The sequence below is a fragment of the Diuraphis noxia genome, unplaced genomic scaffold (assembly GCF_037042655.1).
Source record: "Diuraphis noxia isolate RWA-SAM2 unplaced genomic scaffold, SU_Dnox_SAM2 contig0002, whole genome shotgun sequence".
Classification (NCBI taxonomy): Eukaryota; Metazoa; Arthropoda; class Insecta; order Hemiptera; family Aphididae; genus Diuraphis; species Diuraphis noxia.
In genome coordinates, this window is record NW_028301712.1 from 55,992,356 (window position 1) to 56,016,440 (window position 24,085).

Consider the following 24,085-nt stretch of genomic DNA (forward strand, 5'->3'; position numbering starts at 1 on the left):
TTCTATATATATATATTGGTTTTTAATATTTATATGATATAGGAGGCAATTCAAGTACACCTAAATATAAATATATAATACATGCATTCGGGTAAAAGTAGGTCACCTACCTATATTTAGTTTAGCAGTATAAAATCGGTTTATAGTGTATGTATTAAACTAACATATTATAATTTATGTTAAATGTTAATAATTTTATACTTTATTATAAAGTTTGCGTACACTATCTAGTGCAGACATTATAATTCAATTTTTATTTTTTTAATGAAACTACAATGCAGAAAACTGAAAAACTTAAATAATTTCCAACAGATCTTTTACAGTTATGAGTTCAACTCAATGGCTGTATTGTTATAAACTATGTCATTCTAAATTAGTTTTCAGCATATTATTGTGTCCAGTTAAACTATGTTAACGTTGGTAATTCCAGCCTGTCAAGTTACAGTTTAGTCTATACATTAATCACTCTAGTATAAACTTGATGTAAAGCATATTATACACACACGCACGGATTGTGACCACGATGAATAATTAATTTTATTGAGTATGAAATCTTAAGTAGAAAAATATTATCTCACAAAATAGTAAAAAACTTTACAGTTAGTGCTGAATTAAGTAGATGTATTTTAAACCTTTTACAAATATATTAAGTACTGTACAATAAAAATATTTGAAAAAATCGTAAAATATATTTATTTTTATTTTATGGAATTTTTCTTGGAATAATGTATCAGTTCTTATAAAATATAAACCTTAGTATATAAAAGTAGCTATATGATAATTTTAAGTTTATAAAATAACAATCTCATCCTTGAATGGGCATTCACCTAACTGAAGAGAGAAAATTATTTCCTATTTCAACAAGTCTTGAAGACATTACAGCATTAAAAATCTTTAATTTAATAACATATTTATTGTAAATAACTAACCTATAATACAACCGAATTTAAGTATTTCATATAATGTACAAATAATATTTTGTTTAACTTTATTCTTATATAATATTTATAATTATTAGATAAATGTACATATTATTACAATATTAAACTTAAAATGTAAATTATATATTATATACCCGACTAATGACCTTGATGTTGAAGCCGTAATAAAAAAAAAAAATAATAATAATAACAATTATATGGTAATTTCAGAATAAATCTTGAACCAGCTCTACCCTGAAAAAGATATAAAATCATATTATTTTATTTGATGCATAGGTATACCTATTGTTATAATCAATGGTGGGCATTAAATTGTTAAAAAGTTAAAGTTAAGTTAAAAAGTTAATTTTTTTTAAATTTTTAACTTAACCAGATACCTAATTATTTTTATTTTCAACTTATTAACTTATTCAGTTAAATTTTTTATTTTTGTAACTTCACTTTTTAAAGTTAATTATCATTATGGTGCAGTTAAATTAATTTTAATCTTTTTTTTTATCATGTGAAACTAACAAAGCTTATTCTTTCAATTTTGGTAATTTATTTTTCTAATGTTATAATATCATCAATTCATAATAATCAGATTATATTTTAATCTTCACTAGTAAATAGTAATAATATTAGAATACTGATAATTTATTAACGATTGTTTGGATTGGCGATTTTCACAAATTTTAATTTAATGATCTACTCGGTATTGAATAATACGATTATTGTTTCATCTTTCCAACAATAGATCTAAAAACAAGTTTAAAAATAAATATCATAATGTTTATGAAGATATCAATAATACATACAACATACTGATTACTGCAGGTAAAGTGGTAAATAGTAAATACTAAATACGACAATATTATTATTCCAATGGACAAAACAAAAAGTCGTCTGAAGAATCGATATATATATATTGTATTATTGTCGTATTCGTTATAAATACAACTAATACAAGTATGACATAATACGAGAAATAATATTATCAAAATAAATATTGAAACAATTCTTGGTAGGACGTAGGTATTAACATTATTTATTGATTTTATAATAGACTATTATTATGGTACCAACTGGCAAGTAGTAAATATATTTATCTGTACGTTATGCACATATCATTTTTTTTTTTGGGAGGGGGATGAGTTTTGAATGATTGGGGATTAAAGTATTTTTACATTATTGATTTAAGTATTTAATACCATCTGATTACAACAATTAACATGTCATTGTTTAATATTTTTGTATAGTAATTGTATAATTTAATTGACATTTATTTTGCGGTTCAGTTGAAATTACCTTACCTTAATGTATGTATAAATATTAAATATTAATATATAAATGTAGCTTATAAGTTATAAGTTTCTGGTAACAATGTATTATAATAATAATTGTAAGTTCTGTTTGCACAGTGGTAAGCGTTTTGGTAAATGTTTGTATAAATCAAAATACTAGGGTAATTTATGACTTATGATTATTGACTTGAAAAAAAAATTAACTTTTTTTAACTGAGTTAAGTTTATTTTATTTTCTATCTTAACTTTTAACTTATCTAGTTAATTTTTTTGTTGATATCTTTTAACTTAACTGAAGGCAATTTTATTGAATAAACTTAACTTGCCAAAGTTAATTTTTTCCATTAACTTGCCCACCTTTGGTTATAATTGCATAACTATTGTATTATAAATTAACTCAACATAATTTACCAAAAATTGGTTATAATGCAGCTGTAACTGGTCATTTGTGTAAAGTTTCAAATTTGAAGTGTATTCGTGTAATGTCTGTATTACTCTATTGCTACGAGTGTAGTATGTAGTTCGTAGTTGCGGAAATCGTGACACGATTTTATATGCGAAATATATGTCATTCTGTTTAGGGTTGCTTTATATCGATTATTATTAAATATAGTTTCTAGTACAAATAATTTTTGTAGAAATTCTTGTATTTAAAATTACTAGATTTACTCTAGATTAACTGCCTATAAAAGATTAACACACATAAAAAGTATAACTTTTTTTTTAAGTGGTGAAGAGGGATATCTATGATTAAAAATTAATTTAAATTCATTGAAGAATTAAAAAAGCGAGATTTCATTTTTAATTATAAAAAGAGGATTTAGTTTGAATGTAACAGGTTTTTCTGGTTTAAGTAAATTGGTTGATCAGGATTGATAGTGCTAGTGCAGTTTTTATGGGTGTGGTAAATGAAGTTTTTGATTTGAGATGTCATATTTTTGGATCAATCTTTAGAATATTGTACCTACATAGCTACATAATTTGTAGTTGACACAGATTGCTCTTTCGCGGAGTGCGCATATTGCTGGGAGAACCATTGATTTTGTACAGGAGTTAGGTATGTGATTTTTACCATAGGAAGATACTAGATAGTAATATGCAGTATGTGGTCTTGTATTATTTTAAATGTTGACACTTGAGTAATTTTCAACTTTCATAATGTTCTTTACTTCGAATTTCGTATGTGAAAGAGAAGTGATGAAAAATATCACTATTGCTTCCATTGGATTGATATCAACGAAGAAAAAGGTTAGTAAGGGTTTTGTTTGCTGGTGATATTGGTAACATTTCTCACGGTATGACCTATTTCTTCTATTGACGTTGCAATATCAGCCTAATAATGTTAGAGTATGATTTTGTACATAATTTACATTTTTTTTTTTAAATTAAGTAGCGTTGAGTAGCTGATTAAACTGAACTAAAAATACTAAAATATTGCCATAAGTATGATAATCATGAGTAAAATTTTAAGTATAAAATTTATATGTGGCATGTATTATATTTATTATAATAGACGTGTATAGATATCTATATGAATGAAGATATATTAGACACAATTTTAGGCCATCAAGTGTTTATTCAAACACACCTTCATTAGTCATGACCATTTATGAAATAAATCAATAACTTAACTTTATAATAACAAATAGAGCACTTTTCTACTAAATATACGAATATACAAAGCCATATATGGTGTACGGCTTTTTAAATTGTACAGCCGATCAATATTATCAAACGCAAACCAAAAACATTTGTAACACTTGAACTGTGTAGGTAGGTACTATGCATTTTACTTTATAATATAATGGTATATACGCATTACAATAGTTTTCTACTATACCATGATACAAGTATTTGATTGTCATAGAATTATTAATTTTACATATGTCCACTACGGTCTCCTTAACATATCAACCAACTCGAAATTCGTAGTCTAGAATTAAAAACATTTAATTAAAAAATACAATTTTAAAACTTCACAGGAGAGGCGAAAAGACTTGACGGACTACCGGGACGAATCGACGTTCAGTTTCGACCCGAGCCGCATCCCGGTCAAGCAGCTGCAAGACAGGCAGAATCGAGACAAGAAGAAAGTGGACGGCCGGAAAGGAATGCTTCTCTCTTCGGTGACTCGCAAACGAAAGAAGTCGCGTAGACGTCGGACACTGTCTCAGCAGCGGTCACAACCAGAACCGAAACCGGAACTGCAACAGCTAAACGCCACAGACGATCTAGACACCATGGTCGGAGGAATGGACATGGAGCCGGATGTGAAAATAGTAGCGACATCTGTGACAGTGTTGGCTTCGGAAGCTGATACATCGGTTGTGGCAGTGGCATTGGATGACGGTGATGACGGCGACGATGGTGATGACTCGGGTAGCCGTTCATCAACACCCCGTCGAAAACTATCGAAGTCACCAGACCCTCCAGCACAACCGGTCACCCCACCGCCGCAACCGGAACCACCACCTACCACTTCATCAGTAGCCAAACCCAACGTGGCTGCCGACAGTTTGCGGCCGTGCGCTCTGGCAGCTCCACAAGGTAAGTTACACATGAACTGCAAATATTATTCTTAACATATTATGTACTTATTTTTATATTTAGTTCTTTGTCATTTCATTGGTTTTCTGTAGACCTAGGTGGTTCATTTACTCTCTTTTCCTTATTTGTTTAGCTCGTTTAAATCTTGAATTATTTTAAATTTATCTCCTCCATAATTTGGGCCACATATTCCAACCCTGGTCAATCTTTTTGAAAGGCTATCTCCAAGTTTCAAGTTATAAAATTATTTTTGAGAAAATAATCCGGAAAAATTAATACATGATTATATGTTTTCTATATTATAGCAAATCAAAAATGTATGATATATGTATATGATTCTCATATACATAATCGTTTATAGATTTTGATGAAATTAGATGAATTCAAAATAATAACTATAATTAAAAAAATATTAATCATAAGAATTTGGAAATTTTTACAATTATGTATATTTTTTTTATCAATTAACAATGAAATTTTCATAATTGTTTAGATTAATTTTAAGCTGATTATCTACAAGTCTATCCAACGTAGAACGTTGGTATTATAATTAAATAAATAAAATAACCAACTTTAATTTATCATATTTATTTTAAGTTAATAAAAATAATATTTTAAATGATTTAATATAATTATAATAAAGTTATGTTATGCATTTTAGTATTTATTTGACAAAAACTAATCGTATTGTGTCATTAATAGTAAATACTAAATATGTTGTAATATAAAATAATAAGCTATTAAATATATTTATAATTAAAGACTGACACGCAGTCTCTGCTAAGAGTCCTTTTCTGTAAATAATAATTTATCATTGCGTTTAAACTTATCACAAAAACTAGGTATTAAAAGACTAGATACACTCGAAATCTATTATATAACTGTGAGTCTCACGGTTTTTATACAGATAATATAGATAATCTTCCATCTTTTTTTTAAAATTTTACTTTGATTATAATATACAAATTAATATTACAACGTGCAAATACAATAATACATATCTATAAAGATTTTCACGATGTATAATTATTAATAAAACTCAATTTGAAAATCAACTAGTATATAAATATTTGTAATATTCAATTTAATCCTTAAGAATATTTTATTTTTATACTCGTACAAATTGTATGTTGTATACCACTATTCGTGTAATTTCTTGAAAGTCTGTTGTAAAACTAGATGATCTTTTCACAGTTTAATGGAAAATATATTTAAAAATAAAAGATGTTTTTTTTATATCAAATTTGATATTTTTTTTATAAACCAGAAAATAATCTTACAAACACAGATACCTATATTACTAGTTTAATGATACAGTTGAAATTAATCAAGTGATAAAAATTGTTTACTTGGAGTCTTTGACAGTATAAAATTAACAGACAATTATTATCGTTTAGATCTAGAAGGTACAATTAAATCATAGATCAGCCAATTTAATATCTATTAGAGTTTACAGATCTGAAAAAATTTCTTAAAAATTGCATTAAAAAGTAATTCAGATTTCTTAGCAAATATTAAATAGAACAGTATGTAGAGATTCTTTTCTGTCTTTCTTTTTAAATTAAAAATTTAATAATCGAACTTAAATATCATAATTTTTTATTGAATTTTATTGAAAAAAAAATATGACAGTGAGAGTATTTATAAAAAACATTTCTATTGCTAGTTTAAATTATTATAATACATAATTAGTAAGTTTGTTTATCATAAATAATAGTTATTAGAATGCTTACAAATTAAATTTCAACAAGGAATAAGATCAAACGCATAATCTATAAAATCCTTTGCACATAATTATAATATTTACAATATTTCATTGAGTAATTTAATTACATCTTATTTACGTAAAACCAAATCATCTTTCATATAATTTCAATTCATATATTTATATATAACTTGTATTATACCTATTGTAATTCGCTTTATACTACGAATAATGCAATTTAAAAAGTGCTGATTCCGGAGTTGGTTTGAACACTGGAGTAGGATACTTAGGTCATTATATTTGAAAGCAATAATAAATCATTGCAATTGAAATACTTTTTCGAGCAAAAATCGGTTCACCTAAAAATGATCAAGACTGATGTTAAGAACTGATGCTTGGCAGTTATATTTTTTCACATTTCTTCTTGAAAACTACCGAGAATAGTGACCCCTATAAATCTGTTTTCAATTTCTAGTTCATAACTTGAAACTTTTTGATATACTACTATACATCATTTTAAGAATAGTAGCTACCTGTATTTAAGACTTCAAAATGTTAAATTAGGTGCCGTATCCAAACTTTTTTTAATTTCTGGAAAATCGCTATTATTTTTATTTCACATGCACTTATAATTTGAAATTATCTTCCTATTCACATTATTTGCATCGAAATAAGTGGATTGAAAAGAATCACCAATAACTAATCACTCTCATGACCATACTTTTTAAACTTAATAAAACTGAATTAAGTTATAATAAAAAATAATAAAAATATACAATTTAATATAAATAGTTATTTAATAACAAGATTAAAAATACCTACTTCAAATTGAAAAATAATTTCCACATAAAAAACATTTTTAAATTACTAAAAACTCTAATGGAAAAATGTTGTAAATCTAATAATATTAATATTATTGTTGTTCTTTAGTTTCAAATAAATGTTAAAATACTGTTTTTACATTTTAATAGAAAAAAATTGAATTTTCTGTTTTAATTTAACTTTAGACTTGTGAAAGCTATTTCAGTTAAATAAATTAAAAATAAAATTCAGAATTATATTTTCTTTCTTCCCATTAAACTTAGAGATAACGAAAATTAAACGTTTTAGAACACTTCATACACCACTATCAAAGAGAATACTTTTCATATAACTCACTGATATAAAGTTTAATTTAATTTATTTACGAGATAAAAAAAAAGTAAGAGTTCTTAAATATAATATATTATGGTGACTGTTAAATATTTAAGTTTAATAAAAAGCATAATATGATAACAAGTATATTTTATTTTAAATTGATAGACAAAACGTACGAATATTTTCATAAAATCTAGAATTTGATAACCAATTTATAATTATTTTATTATGTTTTCAATTTAATAAATTTAATGTTAAATAATATTTTATAAAAGTGAAAATTGTATTTAATTTTTTTTTATCTTTTGAAAATGAGCTTCTAGATTATTTAATTCATAAATGTATAAATTATTTCCATTTATTATTGCAAGTACCACTCATGCATATAATATATACATTTAATATTACATTTTATAGGATATTTTCATCTTATCTATTCTTAAAACTGTTGTTGATGTTTTTATAAATCAGGACGTGAACGATGGTTACTAGGTAGTAGACAGGGCAGTGCGAACACCAGTGAAGGAAACAACAGGGATTCGTCACTGGACGACTCAGGTGTAGTGGATGATCATGATGATGGGGAAGCGACATCGCTATCACAATCCCATCACACTTCACCTCAACCACAGCAATGCGGATACCATCAGTTACCTCAGGTAACCTATACCGGGAATAATTAAAAAAATATACCCGAACTCCGTAAATGAATATGTAAATCAACATCAAATAAAATTAAAAATTATTTCTTAAAAATACGTAATTCCACTCGGTATAATTTAAAAAAATACTTTTAGATAACTTTTTTGAATTTAATGTAAAATTAAATGATAGATGGCCAATCAAAACATTATAATTTATCCAATGCACTAATAATGTTTTCTTATTAATATTATAATACAACATATTTTTGTCATCTATCGACACGGTAACATAATATATAAAAAGCTATTCTAAGTAAAAATTAAATTTAAAAAATAATATACTTCATTACGACAACGAATACCTACTATACCTATACCCATAGGTACGATCCTGGGCTATACAAAAAATTTTATGGTATTCGTAATGTTTTTTGAATGAATTTGTGTGTAACATTGATCTTATGTGTTTCAATTAATTTACTCTAAATTATAAACTTTTCGTTTTCCTAACGTTTATATCAGAATGTAAAATATTCTTTTCAGAATTCTACCAACGATAATGGCTTAGCTGTATCAAAAAGCATTAAAGTGATCAAATGCAATGGGCTGAAAACAAAACCATTTGGCCGCAACAGCGATGTCGAGTACGTGTCTCAGGTGGTGGTTATTGGTATGTGTACATTAATAACAGTATTAACTACCTGCGCTGCCTCTAAAACTGTAATAGCTCGGAAAATAATAGTCCGTATAAGATCTGTTTGCTGAACTATCAACGATACACTAACAATAATAATAGTATTAGAGTATTATATTACTTGACCATTTATGACAAATTCCCCATAAATAATAAGTAATACCACATTACACAGACAATTTTTTTTGCCACAATTCTTAGAAATAAAAATTAATAATAATATACTTATTTACAGATAAACAAATAAATATATATATAGAAAATTATCACTATTTTATGATCATTGACGATTTTTAAAGATATATCTTCAAAAATATAATTACATGACCTAATCTTAAATAAATATTTTTTTAAATAACCGTAACTATTAACTATTATTTAGTATCATCCACTTGTATCTCCGTGTCATATATTATAAATGTTGTTTATTTAACTTGAAATTTTAAATTGTACCATTTACTAGACTACTACTAAAGTATAATTGTTGAATTTACTTTGAATAAACTAGATAATATCTTTCAGCTAATTCATTCATTATTTCAATTGCCTCTTTAAATGTTTAATACCATACTATTTAGGTATAACTTTTAAAATAACTTTTTTAAATATTTGATTTTATGAATAGAATAGTAAATAATAATTAAAATATTTTTATTTTTCATCAACAAGTTAATAAAATATTTGAAAATTATGAATGATGTAATCCATAATGAGTTATCTTTTATCTTATTCACCATTTTATAACAATATTTTTGTTCCTTTTAATATAACTTTGTATTACATTGAGGAACTATTAACTTGTGGTAATTGTATTGAAATTTAATTTCAATAGTTAAGTTTAAAATTTAAAGCTTAAGTATAAAGTATAGATTCAATAAATCAGAATATTAAAGTTGGAAAATCAGTGTCTTAATGGTTTTCAAAAAAATAAATGTAATTTATATAATATTCGTTTATACTCAATATTATGAACTACAAAAAATTTTTTATTAATATTAAAATTAATATTAATCGAATGGTTTTCTTAAGAGGACGCCACACCTGCATGTGTTTTCTTCGTCTTAAAAGTGCGTAACATAGAAAAATTTACGCTCAGTTATCACAGAGAATTTTTATTATATTTTAATTTTAAAACGAATTATGAGTATTTTAAGATATACAAACAATTTACAATTTTAAAAATATTCATAACTCGCTTTAAAATTACGTAAAATATATCAAAAGCATCGTTGATAACCTAGAAAATAACGTTAGCTCTAATTTTTATAAGATGTCAATTCACTCTAAATTTTAAACTAACTGAGCTAAATTGGAACAGCTGAGTGTAATTTGCTATATTACGCTCTTGTAAGACGAAGATAACATATGCGGGTTTGGCGTTCTCTTAAGTCTAATGATAGTCATCAGCTTAGAAATTAAAAGACTTCTAGGAAAAGTAATTTTAAATTAAAATATTTTCTTGTATTTAATCTAAAATAAGTCACTGTTTCATAGTGTGTAAGTCATCTGAATAATATAAATAAAAAATGAATTAAATAAAATTTACTAAATAGTTTTATAAATGTATTTTTATATAAAACTATTTGAAATCTATGTAGGTATAACTTTTTATAGTAATTCTATGTTACCGACTCTGTTATACTATTAATTTAATTATTACTATTTTATTCAGTGACAACGAAATATAAATAAATGAGTTTTAAACCATCATTCAGTAATTTTATTTTACTGTAACTTGTCGTTTTTAATGAATTCATATTCTCGTTTGATATTGTGCATCCATTTTAATATCAATTTTTAAGTACTTATATTATTATTATTTTTCAATTTATATGCATATATTTTAAATTAGCTTTGAAATTTAATTTTAATTTGTCTAAGCAAAACAAGGTCATATTGTTTGTTAATTGAATACAATTTATTTGTAATAGAACAATGGTCCCAAATTTACATCAATTTTGTTATATAAATATAAATATTTAAATATTTGTCACATTGTTGTCTAATCACAACGATGACTTATAAATGTATAATTTTTATTATTAGATGGTTCAGTTGATCAAAATTGTTCAAATTGTAACAGAAATTGCATTGACTACCAGACATGGTTGAGAGTCCAAAACTGTCTGCATAAAGTGGTCAGAGATCCATTATTTGAGTTGTTTATTATGGCATGTATCATATGTAACACAATAGTGTTGGCTATTGAACATCACGGAATGTCACAAAATGTACGTAACATTTTGGACGTTGGGAATAAGGTAATTAATTTATATTTTACTTAAAAAGTATATCTTTCCTCACAACAATGATAAAAATAAAAATATATACGTATAATAAAACATACTGTAATATTTAATAGTGATTAGTTCATAAAATATTTTAAAATATGCCAGTAACAATTTAAGAGCACCTAAAGATTGCATATTTATGGTGATTTGTAGGTATAATAGAACTAATATTATAATGTTTGTGAAATTAAATAGTTTAATTTTGGTTTTATATTTATAAATAAATAATTGTTAGCTAAATTTAACAATTGCCTTTATCCTATTAATAAAAACAGTCAAGTATTATTATTTTAAATCTAAATAATTTTATTTATGTATGATTACCATACAAATATAATAATTGTATAAATAATACTATTTAATATAACAAATAAACGAAATAATATTAAAAAACCAGCAACATAAAAATAATAGTTTTTATTTTATCATCACATCATCATCATAATTCATAAATAACTTTACAAGAGGTTTTAGTTGCTATCGTTAGTGTCCTCCAAGTTTCTCAAACTTATTGATATTATATTTTATTTTATTCTACTTTAAAATTTTAAATAATTTATTTCCCTTTATATGTTTGATTGATTTGTTTAACAAATATTAAGATTTAGCTAATTGGAATTAAGGTTAAGATTGAATATTAATAAAATTTTCAACAGTTGATTATTTTTTCATCGTGTTAATCCTAAAGGTAACCAATTTAATCTTTTCAGATTTTCACCACGATTTTTACTGTAGAATGCCTTTTCAAGTTAATCGCTTTGAGTAATGAATTTTTCAACTGTGGATGGAACATATTTGACATGATCATTGTGACAGCTAGCTTATTAGATTTATCATTTGAAATGATCGATGGTTTATCAGTTCTTCGTTGTTTAAGACTGGTAAGAACATTTTTATTCAAATTAATAAGATACTATATACTTACTGCATGTACTAGATGTTTATGTTTACTTATTATCGGATGATAAATGCAATAAATATAAAATTGCAATTATTATGTTCATAAAGCTTATTTTATCATTTTTTAAATATTTAATTTTAGAGTAGAATTTTTTTAAGCTGACATTAAATGAAAGTTCATCAGAAGTGTCTTGTAATACAAACGATGAAAAAGTTTTTCTTATTTATTAGGAGATTATTATTCTTATTTTCTTTATTATTATTATTAATCAGTAATCTACAGACTCGTAAATTTGTAAAAACTCTGAGTGGTTTCGCCAACACACGTATATATGTATATATCATAACAATACTGTTATAAATATGTCAGAGTAGTTTAACCTTTTGTTTTTAATTTTTTTAAATTATGTACAAACGTTTTTAACTACATTGCTATTTTAAAAATAAATTAGATGAATGTATTAATCAACATATTTTTATATCAATATTGACATTTCAACTTCTTTATTTTAGTTTTTGTCAAAGCTTACGAGTATAATATACTTGACAGTCACTAGATTGTTGCTGCAATACTATATGCAATTACAAAATTAGAAGTTTTTCAGGAAATACAAAAAAATAATTAATTTGATTCGAAGAAATCAATTATCTAATTTTAATTTCCTCGGATTAATAAAAAGATAGTAACAATTTTTTTTTATTAGAAATAAGACCAATGTCACAGGTCATTGAGTTGTGTAAATTACAAATAAAAAGGAGAGAAAAAAGGAAAAACGTATAAATTGTATTGAGACTTAAAGGCTACATAAAAAGCTTTGTACTTTGTTAAAATTTGTTTATAAGATTAATTTTGTTTAAAAATGTAATGATTTTAGAGATGTTGTTTTCATGAAGTACTTCTTCTATGTTCGGTGATATAGATAGATTGTTTCTTAATAACAATTAACAATTTTTGTTCTATATAAATATAATAATTCATTTATAGAACTTATGAACAATAATTATGTTACGAATTATTATAAGATTGAGATACATGAATACATAATACGTTTCGTTCAAATGACAAATAGAAATATTGAAGATAATGATATGTGTAATTTATATCGATTTTATTTATGTAAAAAATATTGTACTATGTTATAGCTTATACCACAATAATACAATATAAACACTAAATAAATATTAAAATATTACATTTTAAATTTAATTTAATTCTTTAACTATATTATTACTATAATATATATATTATACCGTGTTTATTCTTCAATGAAGGTCTTAGGAAATTATTATTATAACTGCCTATTGTAATAGCTATAGAACGGAAGATTAGCCCGTCGCAGCTACGTAAATATGTAATTGGTTATTAATTATTATCAATAAACGATGGTGATTGGAGAAGAAGTACCATGGTTCCTTCTCCGGTTCTCGATACTAACGAAAAAAAAAGGAAATTATTATTATTGATTAACTAGCTTAGTATTTTTAACAATCAGATATTATAAGTTTAGTATGGATATTTTATATTGTTATTCGTTTTATTATAATAAAAACTACTACACAGGATAATATAATTTTTCATAAAATATGTATAAATTAAAATTAAATGTATTAAAAATGTTTGTATTTGACAAAACGTACCTCTATCTAACATAAATTTGTATCTTCATAATGTTTTTGTAATACCTCGTAAGTACTATAAAATAAATCGAATTATATAATGAATATAAATTACATAATTTACAAACTCCATTAAACTTCTTTTATTAATCTCAGGAAAGAAAATGGTACAGTTATTTTTCTGAATCAAATTAATTATTTTTGTGTCATCTGTTAACAATCTGTAATTATGTTTACTTCGTAGTTACGTCGTATTGTGATAAATTTAAACTATAATTAAAATTAAAAATAAAACATTAATCATCTAGAGAAAATATAGAGAAAACGTTTTTGCTAATTATTTATTATGAATTAATTATAATTATAATAAAAGGAAATTTAAATTTTACCTATTGCATAAAAAAATATCGTGCAAATTACATAAACTACCTACATTTATATTATAACTTACAAACTACTAAGTCTCATACCGATAAAAAAAAAAATAATAATAGCTCATTACTCGAATCGTAAAACATTTCCAAGACATAATATAATAATATAATATATGAGATATTCCATATGCTCAGAACACAGGGCTTTTGTCTATTAAAAATGATAATTGATTGGCCGTCTCGTACATATCATTCAACGGTAGTATTCCTTATAAGTGATGATCTTATGAGTTATGTTTTGAGAATGCGCATGGCAGACTGTAAATTGCGTCCACGGTACTGTTTGGGTTTTTAAGAGATATGAATAGCAGCGATGGGAGCGAGGTAAGGGTGTAATAAACTGCATCCATGTTTTCCGAATGGCTATATAAGACATAAGCCACCTACCGTTATATTATGCAAAGTGCCGGGTTAAAATATGTCAGACCTAAAACGAAAACCGGCAGGTTAAAAACCATTAAACATTTTCCGGTTATGGTATCGTTTCGTGCTCACCAAAACTGCAATAGGTATATTATATAAATATACCGCTGTAGCCGTTCAGGACATTCATTGTTTTGTCACCGTAGTGCTATTTAATTCATTCAACTGTATACGATTTGTGTGCATGTGTCGGTTGAGAATAGGAAGCCTAAAAACAGATTGTTATACCCACTAAAATTACATTAATATGGCATATAATTATAAATCAAAGTTTAAGAGAATAGTATTTATATTATATGATATGAACAGATGTATGTGCAAGGTGTGTACAGATTTTCGAGAAAATTAAATTTCCATTATAGGTCAACACGTCGTTACCTCCGGGTGCTCTACCCCTACGATACGCATTAATATAGATAATACAAAAAAATACTATAGAATCTTGTTTTTATGAATTCGGACTCTGAGATCAGCGGGAAGTAATATTTTTATCCATTTAAGAAATTCCCAACGGTATGGGACATTAACTTTGGTTGTAATTGGGTGAAATAAAGCACGGCCGCTGGAACGTTGGTGACTTGACTGATTTACCGTTTTACACACATTATTACAGTGCGTTTTGATTAATTGCACAGCCGTTATGCTTTTTTTTCAATTAGCTTCGAGTTTTAAAATTGGCTCAATCTTGGACTACCATGAAAGTACTACTGAGCATCATCATATCGACAATTGGAGCTCTCGGTAACCTCACATTTGTCCTAATCATCATTATATATATATTTGCTGTCATCGGTATGCAGCTATTCTCAAAAGAATATATACCAGAAAAATTTGATCCAGATCCTGTACCCAGGTAATCATACTTAATTTATTTTATACATTTATATATAATTAAATATTACTAAACTACTTGGTGAGAAAAAACGAAATAATTATTATTATATATTATTATTAATTAATTACGTAACTGACTTGTACCTATATACAAAACATATAAACGATTATTTAATATCGTATATTTCCAAATTAAATTTGTAAAATATGGTGTTTTGTGTAAACGAATCGTATATTATATAACTATAGTAGTTTGAAATGATAAAATTAATAACTGATCAGTAAAAAAACAAAATCAAATTTCCAAATCATAAAAACATCATTAATTCTGACAATTTTTTTTGTTATCGAGACAAATAATCTTATTGCTATTCGATAAGATTAAAATATGTTGTTAGAATATTAAACGAAATTGTAAAGCTTTAATAATTAATAGTCATTAGCTAATTTTGTCAGTGATATTTTAAGTCATAAGGGATAATATATTTGTCCTAATAATTAACTATCTACTTATATAGGAATCTTTCATCAAACAGTGTATTCTATAACGATATAAATATTTGAGGCTATTTTATTGATTTTTTATTCATTATTAATATTACTTTCATGAAATATGATACTCGTAAATCATTATAGTAAATATCTTAGTATTAAGCTAATTAAGAAAGAAAATTATTTCTTAAAATATATTGTAGAAATACTGAATTACTTAAGATAAGGTTATTTTTTAAATATAAGTAATAAGTATACTAATCTATTATACTCCATCATCAAAATTTCATATTAAAATAATCATTAATAAATCGCTTTGTTTGGTGGCTTTTGTAGATGGAATTTTTCAGATTTTTTTCACTCGTTCATGATGATTTTTCGAATTCTTTGTGGTGAATGGATTGAACCATTGTGGGATTGTATGAAAGCTGAAGAGAAAGAGGTATATTCTTAATCTTGATTAAAATTCCCCAGGGAAATAATTTAACTATTTACTACACTTCTATGTTACTTTTAAGTTGATATTTATTTTAAATTTATAATAGTATAAACTTATAAAATAATCTAAAAGAGATATCCGGGCATTTTTTATTTTATAGTTAAAAAATATTATGCTTGAGTTTCTCTGTAGATTATTTATTTAAATATATCATATAAAAAGTAAATTAATGTACCTATTAATATGTAGTAATATTATTATTGTTCAAGCTAATAACCTTAGTTGTTTATACTGTACCAATAAAAATTACAATTAATGACTTTCCTTAGGGTTTCGGGATATGCTTCGCAATATTTTTGCCCGCATTGGTGATGGGTAACTTCATGGTTCTTAACTTGTTTTTGGCGTTGTTACTCAACAGTTTCAATTCTGAAGAGTTAAAATCAAAAAAAGAGGTAAGATATCGAATTTCATACATAAAACAATAAAACAACCTATGTCGTTGCGTATAATTTAGCAAGGTCAACAAGAAGTAGACGAAGAAATGGCTCATTACAGAGAAAGATGGGCCCATCATGTTAGAGTAATCAGTAACGTTTGCCAAAAGTGTAGAGCTCAAAATTCGTCAAGAAGGTCCTCAATTTCTTTATCAAATATCCCAAAAGATACAATTGTATCTCTCGTAGACTATGAGGTATACAGACAAACAATATACATGTTTTTCTTTGGCTTTTCTACACATTTTGCTGTGTAGGTACACAATTGCCTTTTAACTTTCACTAAAAATGAACTAAATGTTCTAGCAATGACAACAGCAAAATAAAATTAAAAAATAAGCAACAATTTGAATTTTTCGAATAAGAAAATGTAACATCTCACGTTTGTTTTTAAAACTCAACACGCTTTAACACTCAAACACAACTAATGTGGACTAAAATTTTTAAAACATATTTTTTTTACACAACATTTCATTAACTGAATAATGATTGACGTATGAATTATTTTTCAGCGCGCACATATTGCACGAATTAAAAATAATTCAAAAGACATTTTGACCTTTTGTAGGTGTATAATAATCTGATAAAAAAGTTGAATATAAAAATTATTTTAATTTTCTTAATGCTTAATTTTGTAATGCTTTAATATTCATACATATACTACACAATTCACAGCTTCTAAGTATGATTAAATATCAGCTTATACTTTATAAGCAATTCAATAATTAAGTTATAATTAACTAATGCATTAGGTATTAATATTTTTATTGTACTTTAAATGTTTTTATTATTATTATTATTATTTTTATAATAAGCTTAAATAAGTAATGTTTCAATTACAATTTAAAAAATCCATTCCTGCATAATTTTTCTATAAAAAATAAACACATTATTATTTTTTATAGAATAATTGTTATGGCAACCAAATTATGATTAAATTATTATAATTATTATGTACTCTCTAATATTATATAAAAAAGCTTATTATATTTTATTTTTAAATAATTTAAATTACAGACATTAAAATATATCAAGATTCAATAGTGGGGGGAGGGTGATCTTTTGGTCATGAAGACCCCAGAAGAGAAGTGGTCAGCATAGGCCTATTGGAGCTCTTGACCACTAAGGGTTGGTTAGCGAAGATAGCAGGGGAAGCGTCCTCTAACTTTTTAATAACATATTTTAATTAATTTTTAATAACAAATAATATTTTTAACCAAACAATGTATTTAATATCATAAAACATATTTATTTATTTTTAACTTTTTTGTTTGGATAAAAATAATTATACTTCATCAGGCTCATATAAATAACATGAAATATTTATATTCAAGAAACCTTTCTAAAAATCATTGTTTCTAACATGTCCCAGATGAGTAGTATTTAACGGAAATTCATTGTGCATAACTATAACAATTATAAAGAAAAAATGTATTAACCCTTAACATGTATGCTTACATAAATAAACACGTAATTTTATCGTTAAACGAAAAAACTATACTCAACTGTAGAAATATATTATAAAAACAGCATGGTTACGTATGTTAATTGAAACTTCTTATAACATAATCATATGTAAAATAACAAAAAAATGAATACCATGAGTATAATTAGTAATTATAGTAATTATTAATTACTATAGTTATTTTGATTATTTAAATTAGGTAAAATTGGGCTAAATGTGTTGCTACTTAGTGACTTCTTTAATTTAATCATACATGTCAAAATACACTTATACATATATAATATATATATCAATATAACACAAGCGTTTATTGTATCTAAATAATTAAAAATAATATAAACGTTGGTAAGTTTGATGATTGTTAATTATTCATTTATAACAATGTATTTTATTACATATTTAACAATTGCTTATAATGTAAGATCACAAAAATTCTTACTATAAATAAAATAATTGAAAAATGTGTATCTTGGAGTTTTGAATGATCCATAGGAGAATGCAAACAAATTATGTACCTATTCGATAAATATTCTTATTTGTTTTGTTTTTAAAAAGTTTTTTATTCAAACTATTTCAAAAATAGAACAACTAGAACAATTTATAAAATATTATAAATAAAATAAAATATATAGACAAATTAGACAGACTATAGAAGCTTTCTAGTGGAGGTATTACGACACGATAAAACAAGTTAGTTAAGTTAGCAGGTCACAACAAAACTGTATATGAATTAAGCATTATGTTAGGAATTGAGAAATTTGTAGATTACACAGGTGAAGAGCGAGATTAGAGGATTGATAACTGATTTAAATTCATCTAGGAACTTAAATTAATATTCAAAATGCGTAAAGCTATATGTTAAAATGTGATTAGGTACTCAATACATTATGTAATATCTGCCTAAAATATAAAACATCTGAAAAAAATCATTGACAAAGAACATTGTAAAAATTACTTACAACCATTAAATTAAGCTTTAAGTATATTTATGTTTTACAGAAAAATACTGTATTCATAATATAATATAATTAACTAAGCAAACTTTTTAATGTAAAATAGTATTTTATAATTTTATTCTAAGGTGTGGTCAGATTGTTTTTTATTTGCAAAATTATTTGAATGAATGATAAAGGTAATTTAATACTGCACAAAAAAGTTTCAATTGGGTTAAATATTTGTCGGCAACAAAATAGAATATTTGCGTAGTGATTACAACCACATTGTAATGCAATGGACACATAATGTAGTTACCTACTCAACAATTGTAAAATCTTTAAAGTGTATAATTTTTTATGCGAGAATCTTTTTTTACTTAATATTTCAATAATGTTTAAATGTATATGTAAAAGATTTTAAAAATCACAATAATTTAATTGTATAAAACCAAGAATGAATTCGCACGGCTGCAGACTTTTCAGTGTCCTTTAAAATGTTTGTCTCTATATTTAAGGTGTTCTACATAATATATTATCAAAAAAATACTAAATTAATAATAGCCCCATTTAAAAATCATAACCCTTCATACCATAATATTTATTTGATATTTGTTATTTTTTCAAGTAAACTCACATTTTAAATCTTAGAAAATAGAAAAAATAACTTCTAACAGAAAATTAGTTTTCCAACAATCGTGGTGATTTCTTTAGGTTCAGAACTTTTTTTAATTCTGTGAAAATATTGAAATTTTTCAAAGAAATTCACATCATCTAAAACATATTATATACGTGAACTATCTTAAAAATATACATTTAAATAATAACTCTAATCGATTCAAAATTGTTGAAAATATACTGCAAGTGAGGTTTATTAAAAAAATTCCTAACATTCAAGGTATAATACATTTCTTTTCTTTTACACTATGTTTCCTAAACACCCTAGCACACAAATGAATGTATTAGGATTGCATCAAATGATTTATTCCCGGTATTTTTCAAAATAATCAGGAAAACTAAAAAAATAAATTAAGATAATTTTAGAACAAATATTTGTCAGTCTACGAATTGTTCTTTACGTTATACTATCCAGAAACCATAAATTATAAAACCTAATATATTAAAAGTTGGTATTTCAGATACAATTATACATATATTACAACTATAAATTAAATTGGTTAATTAAAACAAACAGAAAATCTATAGTATTTTTATCAATAATTATAATATCAATAGTGGCAATAGTGGCTTGAAAATAAATGAAGAAATTACTATATGTAATTTTTATTTGGGAAAATAATATCCTTCTATACATTCTCACTTCATCTAATTCATAAACTAATGGAATTGATATATTATTTATAAAAATTATTCATACTGTAGGAATCTATGTACCTTTTCTACGAATAAAAACAAATGTTTTGGTGGAATTAATAAAATCCCAAGTTGTCGAAAAAAAGTATTTAATTTTATTCGGTATTGTAATTCAAAAATGAATGATTATAGATTTTTAATTGTTCACTAAATATACTATATCATTATCAATTTGTGAACATAATATTATCTTCAAATTATTTTGGAAATTTTTTTATGAGTCAAAACATTTTGAAATTCATTCAAAATAATTATCAAAAATTTAATTTATATTATTTTATTGATAATATTTTATAATAAGTCGGAATTGATTTATAATTTCATTCGAATAATATTAAACCTAATGTTTTATCAAATGTACAATTAATTATAATTATTTTAAAAAGTACTAAGGGTTTTTAAAATATTTTTATTACATGTTTTTAAGTCATTACATCGTTGTTATACAACATCTAAAAAAAAAAATTATGTTTTTCTTATTGAATGGTAATAAAGTTTAGATTTCATTTTCCAAAGCAATATATCTTTCTAAGTATTTGGATACATAAACATCAAATTTTGGATAAGTAGTTTATGAGTCATAAGTATTTAAAGTATCTATAGATTATCAGAGTTGAGTGATGCGTGAGTACCCTGAAAAATATTAGTACACTAATAAAAAAACTCATAAACCACTCGCCTTAAATTCAATTTTTATGTGGTGAAATACTAAGAAAAATATTCTTTTTGGAATATGAAATTTAAACTATATTGATATTCTAAATAGTAGGTAATTAAAATACTTTTAAAAAAAATTATTAAAAATAAAAATATTTTTTTTATGTTATTTTGTAACGTCTAAAAATCATTAAAATAAAATGTTAAAACATGTTAAAACATTGATACTTTTTGAAATAAAAAAATTCTTCGTTAAATACATATTATTACATTTTAATGTATCCAATGTTAATTTTATTTTCCAATAAATAGTTCAATGGTTCAATTCCGACCTATCGTATATTAAAAATAGGAAAACAATTACTAATAGTATTATAAATAAATCAAAAAATCGTTTGAAATGGAGAGGCTGACACACCACTCCCGTCCAAGATCGTTATCTGTGTGTAGTTATTCATCATAAAATTTAAGTTTAATACATTCATTACAGTGACCTTTTAAGCGACAAGACACACTCGAAACTTGCTACACTGTGGAGTGACTTCCTCTGAATATTGTCATCATTAATTAAACACAGCAATAAATATGATAAAAGTAACTTAAAAATAAAATTTCCAAATCTTTGATATCAAAATTATAAGTTTTATTAGATTATATAAGTACTTATTTAATAAAATATATTTATTCAAAAGTAACTCTTAGAAATTAGTTTTAATGTAATTAAAGCTTTAAAAACTTATAAAATAATAGATTGATTAACACTTTTTGAGGTTTTTTAGCTATATACGTAATAAAATTATACATAATATTATGCATTAAAGTTCATATAATATTCACAATACAATATTGATATAATTTATAAAGACGATACTTATGAATAAAAAAATGTTCACCTAATTAATAAAATTATACCGTTGCATTGCAAAAAAATAAGAAAATTGTATAACAAATAATGAACTTACATAATAAACAAATTAAGTTATAATGTTAGAACTCAGCATTATAATATATTATATTTATAAATAGGATTTATTAATATTTAAAACCTATGTTTGGAATTGTTGATAAATATAATATAATAATAAAAAAATGCATTCACAATAATTTATTTCATTATTTTATTTTAAATGTATGTTTTATAATGGACATTGGACGAGCTGGAACAATAAATGCATTTTAAATTATTAAGAAATGTCTTGATTATTGTCATTATTCAGTAATTCAGGAAATTAATGTAATATGTATGTATTTTACAGGAAGTCGGGGATGGCTCTAAACTGGAAAGAAGCTTTCAACGAATCCGTTCAATTATCAGGAAACGTAAGCGTCGACAATCGCGAACTGAGACGACTAGTTGTGATACTTCTGTAAATTTTAAACTGGAAAACACAGTAAAGCAGCTAATGCGAATCAAAAATGAAAAAAAAAAATTGAAAACAGAAATGGTTAATATATCAGATGATGAAACATGCGAGAGGCAGCAGAGCTGGTAAGATTTTTATACGAAATTATTTAAAAGATTTTAGAAATGAGAAATAAATGGTTTTTTTTTTTAAATATTATAGTTTATTATAACCGTTAAAATTTAATAAGTATCACCCTAATTAATATATATTTTTATTTAGAAAACGGGTATTTAAAAATTATAAGCAAAGGTATTCCAAACAATTCATCATAATCACTTTTATACCAAACAAAAAAATTCTCAAAACTCGCTAACATTTAAAAATATAATTAACAATAAATTAATTATATATTTATTAAAACACAATAATATAAGAAAAAATACATTACAGTGTTCATAACTACTGTGTTATAAAAATGTATAATTTTTAGTGAATATGACATAGAAATTACCAACAATCGTATAGAATCTGAGCAGAACGTTGGGTCGTCATTAATACTAAATGCCGGATACTTAGATCAACAAGAAAAGACTGATCGCAGAATTCAAAGAGCCATTACTGAAGATTCTACAGATACAGGTTAGTTATTTTTAATATTTAAGAACTAATATTGACATTATGTGATAAAACAAATATATCATAGAAAAAAAAATTATATTATCACACAACAATTACGATGTACTATAGGAAAATCTAAAAAGACTAAAACTGTAAACGTAGTTATTGCATGGATTGGAGTAACAAATTATGATTATTATTTTATAATTATGAATAAAATAATCATAAATATTTCATTCTAATCCTTTGCCGATTTATGAATTTATTTATTTAGATAAAAGTTTATAAATAAGAAATAAATGTCAGCTATACAGCTTATTTGATTCCTTATTGTGATTTTTTCATGCAAAATCATTTCAACGTTGAAATATTAAGTATAATATGCGCCCAATTTTTAATTCAGTGTATTGAAACTTTCAGAAGGTTTCTAAAGACCAAATTCTGTTTTCTAAATTGAATCTAAATTTTGAAACTTCTCTAATTTTTTTAATCTAAAAAACTAAAATCAGTAGTTTTAATGAATAGTTCTATTCAACATATGTTTGTAATTAGTGTAAATAAACGCTTTGTTAAATTTATCAAATACCTTTCTGAATATTTATGATGTCTAAAAGAGAATTAAAATCTAAAATGAGAAAACCCATTCCAAAATATGGATGCGATTGTTTTCATTGCAAAAAAGAATTTTAATATCCTTTGGGGTTATGGAAATTTCTATTACTATACTCACAGCTTAAATATTAATAAATAATATTAATTGTATTATTACCAAAAAAACGCACGATACTTTTTTTCATCTGATAATACGATAGTAC

The 24,085-nt window shown here is 24.5% G+C and overlaps 1 protein-coding gene across 3 annotated transcripts in view; it reads left to right on the plus strand.

The window, feature by feature from the left end:
* Positions 1-24,085, plus strand: part of LOC107166914 (sodium channel protein 60E-like) — a 140,088-nt gene that overhangs the window by 83,550 nt on the left and 32,453 nt on the right. For 2 of the 3 annotated variants that reach the window (XM_089220400.1, XM_089220402.1), the window contains exons 9-19: positions 4,207-4,771; positions 8,085-8,272; positions 8,801-8,927; positions 10,998-11,212; positions 11,953-12,123; positions 15,276-15,469; positions 16,279-16,384; positions 16,711-16,836; positions 16,899-17,075; positions 22,563-22,795; positions 23,143-23,291. In XM_089220400.1, coding sequence (XP_089076526.1) covers positions 4,207-4,771; positions 8,085-8,272; positions 8,801-8,927; positions 10,998-11,212; positions 11,953-12,123; positions 15,276-15,469; positions 16,279-16,384; positions 16,711-16,836; positions 16,899-17,075; positions 22,563-22,795; positions 23,143-23,291 — 2,251 coding nt within the window. The remainder of the gene's footprint in view (positions 1-4,206; positions 4,772-8,084; positions 8,273-8,800; positions 8,928-10,997; positions 11,213-11,952; positions 12,124-15,275; positions 15,470-16,278; positions 16,385-16,710; positions 16,837-16,898; positions 17,076-22,562; positions 22,796-23,142; positions 23,292-24,085) is intronic. The other variant, XM_089220401.1, reaches the window with a different exon arrangement.